Source organism: Myodes glareolus, chromosome 5, assembly GCF_982192425.1.
Source record: "Myodes glareolus chromosome 5, mMyoGla1.1, whole genome shotgun sequence".
Classification (NCBI taxonomy): domain Eukaryota; kingdom Metazoa; phylum Chordata; class Mammalia; order Rodentia; family Cricetidae; genus Myodes; species Myodes glareolus.
In genome coordinates this window covers 59,924,635-59,934,923 of record NC_142030.1, presented here as the reverse complement: position 1 = coordinate 59,934,923, position 10,289 = coordinate 59,924,635, and the positions used below count along the sequence as shown (strand labels likewise).

At 39.4% G+C, this 10,289-nt stretch overlaps 1 protein-coding gene across 2 annotated transcripts in view; it reads left to right on the top strand.

The window, feature by feature from the left end:
- The first annotated feature begins 238 nt into the window (after positions 1-238).
- Positions 239-10,289, top strand: part of Nme7 (NME/NM23 family member 7) — a 150,514-nt gene continuing 140,463 nt past the window's right edge. For both annotated transcript variants that reach the window (XM_087906329.1, XM_087906328.1), the window contains exons 1-2: positions 239-356; positions 7,808-7,905. In XM_087906329.1, coding sequence (XP_087762455.1) covers positions 7,834-7,905 — 72 coding nt within the window. In that variant the 5' untranslated portion in view covers positions 239-356; positions 7,808-7,833. The remainder of the gene's footprint in view (positions 357-7,807; positions 7,906-10,289) is intronic.

Genomic DNA, 10,289 nt, shown 5'->3' with positions numbered 1-10,289 from the left:
ATCGACTCAGTAAGTGAAAAGCGAAAAAGATGTTTACTTAAAAAAAGAAGAAAATATATATAAAGCAAGCCGTATATAGGATTAAACTTCCAGGTCACTAATAACCAAACGGAAGTGACTACGTTGGAAGGGAGAAGGTGGCGTCGCGTTGCCATGGGAGATGAGAAGGGTGGGTCTTTGCGAGAATGGGAGGGGCCTGGTTACTCCCAGCCAATGGAGACGAAGAGGGTTCGAGGAGGAGTTGAATAGGGTCTAGAGGAAGGCGGGGCTTGTGTTGCCAGAGTAACTGGATCATTGGTGGTGTTGTCTTCCTGTTTAAAGATAACCATTTCCTGTGCTGAGACCCACAAACTATGGTGAGTGCTATAGGAGGCTCGAAAAAAGGCTCCTGGGCCCTGGTAGCTGAGCGTCCAAATCTTTGGGCTGTTGGGCATTCCGAGGCGGCCCCATGCCTTCCTTCTTCACCACCTTATCTCGCTCCGCGCAGTTCATTCTGTCCCTGCTCTCCCCCTTTTTTTTCCTTGCAGCCCCCTAACTTCCACTTTAGCCACCGAAACCTCAAGCTAGAGTAATGTAACAGAGAGTACAGGGGAGAGATTTGAGATCTGAGAACACCCGATGAGACATTATTTCGAATAAGCAGTCTATAAGTTTGCATTGTTCATCTTTTGCATTTTCCAAGCGTGCAGCCTCTTACCGACGTGGTGGTGTCTCAACACTAACTGGATCTGAATCTCCCTAACTACTGGAGTCTCTTCTCCCAAGTGGTGGAGTTCAGCCTTGCATCTCCTACAAGGACCGTTTAATAATAGATGTCTGCTGGCTCCGCTTCTAGGTTATTGCATTTTTTCCAGGTCTGTGTGTTTTAGCAGGTATGTCTTTCGAGATTACTGGAGGAGTTTCTAAAATTGACGAGCACCACCGTAAATTGTGATTGAATAGGAATGGGGCGTGATGATTTTTCTTTTTAAATAAATCTTTAGATGGTTTTAATTCACGCATTGCGTCACTAAAGCGTTCTAGTTAACTCATCTTTAGTCTTCTCAGCACTTGAGGATGGTGGACTGGACATGGTAGAATATGCCTTCAGATGGGTATAGGTGTGACTTAGCAAGAGACATTCCCCGCATCTCATTGCTGTTCAGCAGTCCCCCCTCCTTTAACCTAATCTCTTCCTCTTTCCTGTAGAGACCTTTTCAAACCTTTACTTCACAAACCCCATTCCTCTTCCTGTTTTCTTCTTTATAGGTGCTTGACAGAATCTAATAGGCAATGTGTTCAGTATCACATTGATCTCAGCTAATCAATGCTTTTATCTGTTCTGTAGCCTTGTATTTCTGCTTTAGAGAAGGGAGTGTCAAGAGATCAGTCGTCTACTTTTGCCCTTGACATCCCTTGCTCCTGTCTATCATACAATACCCATCTTTGCCACAAAGTAGCATTTGATCTAGTGTGTGTGTGTGTGTGTGTGTGTGTGTGTGTGTGTGTATACTGATTTTTATATAAAGTACATTTCTCACTGTGACTCAGGATCCATGAAAACCGAAACATGGTATACTTTGCAGAGTGATATACTTTAGGGTAAAAGAGTGAAACTCTCCAGGCATGCAGATTCATCTTACTCTTCTTTAACCTAGAGATGGTGCTTTTTGTCAAGAAAACTAATTTTTTAAAAAGCCTAAAACAGTTAAGTAAAAATTTCATGTTTTTCTCGACATCTCGATCTTTCTCCTGTATCATGTGCTGTCCACACTTTCTGAGAAGAGTGAGATGTTTTAGAGTGTGGGGCGGGATCAGGGGGAGATGCTCGCTGCCCCTCCACTCTGTGTGTGCAGTCTAGGCACAGACGGATAGATGTGTTGTGTGTAGCAAAGGTTCAGGTTCTGTATGGCACACGGAGGTTGTCTCTGCTCTGTAGCTTTCTCCTCACTCTGAAGTATATACCCAGTGCTGGGGAGTAGCTCAGTCGATGAAGGGTTTGTCTTGCAAGCATGACCTGTGTTCAGTCCCCAAAATGCACATGGAAAAAAAACCACACATGGTGGCACGTGCTTGTAATCCCAGCACTGGAGAGGCCAAGACAGGTGAACTGGTAAACCGGCCTACCCTACTTGGTAAGTTCCAGACCTGTCTAAAAACAAACAATAACAAACCTGACTTCTGTCATTAAGACCCACATCATGGAAGGAGAGAACCAACTCCCTTAAGTTGGCCTGTGACTTCTACACATCTTCTCTAATACACACACACATTCAATATAAATAAGTATAAAAATATTTGTTAATGAGTTTGATGCCAGCCTGATCTACACAGTGAGTTCCAGGACAGGCTCCAATGCTACACAGAGAAACCCTGCCTCAAAAAAAGCAAACAACAACAACAAAACTTTTAAAAAGTGGGTGGTACCTGAGGAACGGTACCCAAGGATATCTCCTGTCTTCCATGTGCACATGCATACATGTTCTTCCGTACCCATGCACTCATACATAAACATACACATAGTGAGTCCTAGGCCAGCCAGAGTTATATAGTGAGGCCCTGTCTGTACATACACACGCACATGTACTTGCACATGCACGCGTGCAGAGAGAGAGAGAAGAAATGAAGTAGTGAGGATGTAACAGTGTGACATGCATTGTCCTCACGAAGATGTGATTTTCAAGCTGAGGTTTTAGTAGTAGAAATGATTTCCTGGGTGGATCTGTAACATTGCATTCTGAGCGGAGGCACGGTTAGTGCAGAGGGACATTCGAGAACCTGGACAAAGTTGGGGCTGGAGAAGGGGGCGGGAACCCAAGATACTGAGATCTATGGAGCTTGGAAAGAAGTTTAGATTTTATTTTAGATATACCAACATAATGTATCTCATATAGCTTATCTATTCCGTAATTTAACTTCTCTTTTACCTTGGCTCTACCTTTAAACTTCAGCCATGTTAGCTTGGTCTAACAGTGCCATTTCAGCTATCTGTAACGCTCACTATAGAAATTTTCTGGGAAATATTTTCTTCTCTTCCCTTTGGAGACCAGAGATTGCTGATTTCTCTCCTTATAATCTCTTTTTATAACTTGCTTGTCTTTTTCTGGCTGTTTCTGGTTTCCATAACAACATCCATAAGGCGTGGTGAGTGTGAGCAAGTGGGTGTTGGTAAGGTGTGGGGTGGTTTTCTCAGAGGCTTTTTTACCGTCTTTCTTGATGAGTCGGTGCAGCAGCAAATGATTTGGAGTTTTGTCTAGAAATAGCTTTTGCTTCTAATGGGGTAAACCTTCATTGTCTTATGCAAACGTTGTCTAAATGAAGGCGTTTCTGAATACTGGCTATTTTAAGATCTTGTTAGTCATGACATGGTGTAAGACATGACAGCCCCTAAAATGTGCCGTTCACCTCACGTTCATTTTTGTTCCTTATACTTGACTAATAAGTTGCTTTTGTTATCTCTGCTGACTCATCTTGCCTTCTGGTTTAGGCACATTTCTTTATTCTTTAAATATGCTTCTCTATGCCTGTGTAACGGCTGTAAGCCTCTCTGATGTTTTTGAATTTAATTTAATTCTTGTTCATAGACCTAATATATTAAAATTAAACAAATGTATAAATATATAGATAATTATATAGGTAGGTGGATAGATAGATAAAGATAGATATATACAGCTTATTCTGCTGTAGAAATATGGAAAACTATTGTACACAATCACTATTATTATTTTTTAAGATTTATTTATTTATTTATTTATTTATTTATTTATTTATTTATTATACAGTGTTCTGTCTGCATGTATGCCTGCAGACCAGAAGAGTGCACCAGATCTCATTACAGATGGTTGTGAGCCACCATGTGGTTGCTGAGAATTGAACTCAGGACCTCTGGAAGAGCAGCCAGTGCTCTTAACCTCTGAGCCATCTCTCCAGCCCTACTATTTCTATTTTGATGCAACACCCTAGGCACATATTTATGTATGTGTATACATGTGTATATGTGATTCTATCATATACATTGTTTTTAAAATAGGTTTTCCTCACTTACTAGATCTTGTATGTTTTTTTCTGAATTAGTTTTAAGAATTACATTTTATATTTTCATTTTCTCTGGTTGAATCAATCCACATATTAATTTGTTCTGTCATCATTCTATATAACACACTTTACACAGTCAGTCCATTATTTCTTTAGAATAAATTAAAAAGGTAATAAAGTGAGGGGTCATGAACATTTTTAAGGTTTTGATATGCTGCCAGATTACCCCAGAAACGTTTCACCAATTTGCACTCTGCCAGAGGAATGCCAGGGTTCCTGTGTCTCTAACAATCAGAACTGGTGTTTCTATTCATTACATATATACATCTATCATTTTATACATACATACATCTATCATTAAATACATCTATCATTACAGACATGCATCAAACATTGCATACATCCATATATTATTACATATGTACAACTAACATTCCATACAAACATCTCATTGAATACATATATCTATCATTACATACATCTGTCGTTACATACATGCATCTAGCACTACATACATACATCTATCATTACATACATACACCTATCATTGCATATATATATATATATCATTACATACTTCTATCATTACATACATGCACCTAACATTACATACATACATCTATCATTATATACATACATCTATCATTGCATATATACAAATTAATATGTGGATTGATTCAACCAGAGAAAATGAAAATATAAAATGTAATTCTTAAAACTAATACACACATCCATCAGTACATACATGCATCTAACATTACATACATACATCTATCATTATATACATATATCTATCATTACATGCATACATCTAACACTACATACATATATCTAACAATAGATTTGCTCCTTTACTAAGAAAACCTATAGCTTTTCTTAAACTATTGAGAAAGATCAACAATTGCTGCATGTTGTATAAATTAAAGTAACCATTAATATTTACCTATAATATTTATCTGTAATTGTTTTTCCATATTGCTCGTAAAGTGTTAAAATTTGACATGTGTTGTCTGTTTAAAATGAAGAAGTTAGAAGCTGGCTTAGAAACCCTTTGCTCATACAAAGTCATCTAGTCCTCCCTTGGCCAGCTGTGTGGAGCCACAGCTTGTTGCAGGGCCTGATGCAGAGCTAGAACTGGAATTTCCCAGTCTTTATTGCGGTCCTGGCTTCAGCACCTACCAACCAGGCATTGCGGGTTCTTCTGGGGTTTGTTTTCTCATCCATAAAATCAGAAAGCTACTTCTTATTCAGATGACTTAAGGTACTTTTATGAGGATCAAAGAGTGAATGTTTTATAAAAGTAATTCATAAGCTGTAATGTACTATCCATATGAAATATATTGTTTTCATAATAACCACATTGCTCCCTAATGAGAAGATAGTTGGGGGAAATGGAGAGAGATTAAAATCCAAAACAAGCTTCAGAAATAACCATTTGAAGTTAACAGTATTCTTGTCCACTTTTACTCTTGAGAAATTTATTTTTGTATATTAAATTCTTTTTTCTTGAAGTTCTCTTATACATTCATTTTCCCAATGGAAGCATTTAGAGGCTAGAGAAAAAGAGAGGAGAGGATGAGAAATAGGAAGACTTGGTCTCTAGTTCACTTTTAAGAACCCGCAAGGTGAGGAGGTAGGGAGTGGATCTGGGAGGAGTTAGAGGGAAGAATGGAGAACGAATGTGATCAATATACATTGTATGAAATTCTCATAGAATTAATAAAAATATATCTTAAAAGAACCTGTTTGGTTGTTGAGTGGTGGTGGTGGTGGTGCACACCTTTAATCCCAGCACTTAGGAGGCAGAGGCAGGCAGATCTCCAGGTTTGAGGCCTGTCAGATCTTTATAGTGAGTTCTAGAACAACCAGGACTACACAGAAAAATCCTGTCTTGGAAAACCAGACCTCTACCCTCAAAGTACCCATTTGGTTTTGTGGAATGGGCAGCAAAACACATTGCATCTAATATCTGTGGATTTTTACTCAGTTTAAATGGATTAATTGAATATTTGCTTCTGTAGCTTGTATTTCTTTTTTATTTTCAGTGACATTTGACCATAAAATACAATTGGAACATTCAGACCTCATCAATTCCTCGCTACTTGGGTTAAAAAATATGGCTTTGAAAAAATTAATATCCCTCCATCTTGTGGCAAGTTCATTTCTGTTGTTTGTGCCGATCATCTTTTTGTTAAGTAACTTCTGCATTTTACCCCATGCATCTGAATTTTAAAAAGATATTTATATTCCTTTGATTATCTGAATACTTTTCACAATTGTTTTTATGCAAAGAGTGTGGCTTCTATAATACAACTGGTTAGCTCCAGCTTTAGATCTACTAAGAGCTTTATGGGTTTTTTTGTTTGTCTTTCAATACCTTTCATACACATGTCACTGAAATACAGACTGAACTTGGAACAGTTCATTAGAAATGAGCACATGGCATAAGCGCCTGAACTCTCTGCTTTTCTGTTGAATTCTTGCAGTGTAACACACACATTACAAAGGTAAGACTAGCTTTTTTTTTTTCTTTCTTGAGACAGGGTTTCTTGGTGTAACAGCTCTGACTCTCCTAGAACTTCCAGGCTGGCCCTGAACTCACAGAGATCTACCTGCCTCTGCCTCTTGAGTGCTGGGATTAAAGATGTGCACCACCACCACCTGGCTAAGACTGACGTTTTAAAAGCAGAAATAATTCAGATCACTTTCTTTAAGGAGCTCAAGAGAGTAAGTTATTTTAACATAAGACTGAAAGAGACAGTTTTCTTGTTTGTAAAATGAGCTGTATAAAAACATTACTCTCATTATAGAGATATTGTTATAATTAAGTGATGTGTTACTTGCCCTAATACTTTATATACTGTAAATCTATTCATCTTAGCTGTTGTCGCTGCTATTTATCCTTTATTAAAATTTGTTTCTGGTGATCTCACATATATGTGTGTATTGCTTTCTGGTTATTGTCACGCTCGCCCTCTCTTTTCTCCTCCCACCACATCACTCACCACCTAGTCCCCTTTCTTCAGTTTGGTCTTTTGTTTTGTTTTGTAAACTGAGTTGAACAAGAGCCATCTGTGTGACTAGGGATTTGTAACCATCCACTCGAGCTTGGTGGTCCCATCGGTGACTAAATAACGAAAGACAACTCTGGCTCTCCCCCAGGATTTATCAGTAGACCATAGTTCATCAGGGAGAAGTAGGGCCAGCTGGGCCTTGACCTCACCTGTTGCCGTTTGACAGGCCATTTTCATGTGAGATCATGATTGCCTTAATTGAATCATGCTCATGACAGTGTTTCATAGCATTTCTCACTCATAGCATTTGGGCCTTTACACTTTCTCTGCCCCTCTTGATCCAGTCTTAAAGCAGGTGGTATGACTGTCCTATGTAGGGTGGAGCACTTTACCGTCACTTGTTTTTAGTGTCTTCAACAGCCGCATCTCTGTATTCACCAATGCTCATTACAAGAAATATTTCCCTGATTAAGAATGAGAGTCGCATTTATCTGTGGGTATACACACACAAGTGTTTAAAAGACATCTTGGCACTCATTTTAGCTAACCAAAGGTAATAAGTTCCCCTCCTCAGCCGTGAGCTTTAACTGGGTTTACAGTACCAGGCCTGGATTTCCTCTTGGTGGGCAGGCCTAGAAACGACTCAGAGTATGTGGTTGCCCCGTAACAGCTGTGCCATTGTTGCCGTGATGAGCGCATCTTGCCTAGCAGGTAGGTCTTATAGTTCATAGGGTCATCATCTGGGATTTGATGGTTATTGATGCCTTTTCTTCCCCCAGCAGCCTGCATTGCATCCTCTGGCACTATGAAAGCTGGTCAGCAGGGAAGAAGCTTACAGTCCAGTTCCAGTTTGGTTTCTCTGTATCTTGCACCAAAGGTGTGTATAGCATTTTCAGCAATATAGTTTTGTTTTTTTAAATGAAATGTCCACTCAGATTTCACCTCACCTCAGTGAGGATAAAATCATCAAGTAAATGATGACAAACTCTGGAGAGGATGTGGGGATATAAATCAGTGTCACCAACTTGTTTAAGATTTTATTTATTTATTATGTATACAATGTTCTGTCTGCATGTACACCTGCAGGCCAGAAGAGGGCACCAGATCTCAGTACAGATGGTTATGAGCCTCCATGTGATTGCTGGGAATTGAACTCAGGACCTTTGGAAGAGCAGATAGTGCTCTTAACCTTTGAGCCATCTCTCCAGCCCCAAATGAAATAAGCTTGCATTTTCGTTTTGTTTTGTTTTGATTTTTTTTTCCAAGACAAGGTTTCTCTGTAGCTTTGGTGGGTGTCCTGGAACTAGCTCTTGTAGACCAGGCTGACCTCAAACTCACAGAGATCCACCTGCCTCTGCCTCCCGAGTTCTGAGATTAAAGGCGTGAGCCACCACCGCCCTTCAGCAATACAGTTTTATCAACTAATTCTGATGACAATCAAAAGGAATGACAAGAGCCTATACTGTATAGTGAACCTCTGGAATCTCTCTGAGCAACATACAAAAGGAAGTATCCCACATCTGGCATGAGATTTTTGTTTAGTGACCCGTGGCTATTAGACACAAGCTTCTACTGTTTTGTTATTGACAAGGTTTAAGAGAGGGACACAGACTAATCGCTGTGATGTGATGTTAACTGTTTGTTTACTGTTTTTTCCAGTGATGGAGACCAAACCCACTAGGCAAGCTCTTTACCACTGAGCTAAATCCCCAACCCAAGAAATGCTAATTAAAGATAACAAAGTTGGCTAACTTTATATCTTTTTCTGTGTTATTTTTATTCATTGAGCTTTATGCTTTATTTAACATATGAATATGTATAAATCCAAAATGAAACTTACACATTTTAATGCCAACAGCAGTTCCCTAAATTTACCAGAAGGCATCTGGAGGCAGTAGGAAACCATGTCATTACGGTTCATTGCTAAGAGTTCAACTTTGTTACCTGTACAATTAAGTGTGTAACAGACTTGCTCTCTCTTCCCTGTTAATATTGTTTTTCTCATTGACTCCTTTTTATGAATTGTGAGTGTAAAGATACAGACTTTGTCTCTATTAGAAAGTACTTTTGTACATCATCTGTTTCTATGTATATATATTATCTCTATGTAAACATACTCTGGTTTATTTGAGGCACAGTCTGTGTTTTTTAGGTTTGTATAGCTCCCGCCACCCTTGCTTTTCCCTTTCCCTGGAATGCCCCTTTTCCTTCATGTCTGTGCTCAACTGATGCCTCATGCAGAGGTGGACTTCGTCGTTCACCCTCCCAGGGCAGCAGCCCTCGCTGGTCTCCAGCCTGCTTCTTTCTTCATCTTTCTTTCATTTTAGTGACTGATGAAAACCTTACAAATCTTCAGGTTTTTCAAAATTAATGATAGTGTTTGAAGTTTAAAAGTTTTTCTCTTTTGTGACAACTAAGAGTTTCAAGTAGCCCCAGCATCTCTGGAGGTTGCTAGTAAATGCACAGAGAATATAACTCTGCGCTGTCAGGGGACAGAAAGGATGAGCACCCTAGGAAGAGTGCTGTGAAAAGGTAGTTGAGAAGAAAGGAAGTTGGCTTCCTGTGCATATCCTCACTAGTTGTTTGCCAGAGAATGAATTTATTTATTTATTTATTTATTTATTTATTTTTGTCAAGGCCTATCCAGAGTACTGTTGGAAAATCTAGAATTCTAGGTCAAAAGGAATGCATGTTTATTCAGAGAGAAGCCTGGCTTTATTCATGCCCAATCACTGTTAAATTTCTACTATGTGACTCTCACTGTTCTAGACAACCTTGAAACCCCTAAGGAGCTATAAATAGGCTGATTTTGGGGAGATATACAATTTTAGACGAGAAGTATATGATACAAAATGGTATGATGAGATGTATTGCTTATTATGAGAAATGAAGCAATTTATAAGGCTGCAGGGTGAGGGGTATAGAAAGGACTGGTGGTTGGATAATCACGGAAGCCTCTCCTCATCGACCTGAGGGAAACCATGGTGCAGCATCTTCTAGGATCCCTAGAAGGAGAAAGGACTTCTCAGAGACTGAGTTGACTGTGCACAGATCCTGTCAGAGAGAGTTGGCTGTGCACAGATCCTGTCAGAATTGGCTGTGCACAGATTCTGTCAGAGTGAGTTGGCTGTGCACAGATCCTGTCAGAGAGAATTGACTGTGCACAGATCCTGTCGAAGAGAGTTAGCTATGCACAGATCCTGTCGGAGAGAATTGGCTGTGCACAGATTCTGTCAGAGAGAGTTGGCTGTGCACAGATCC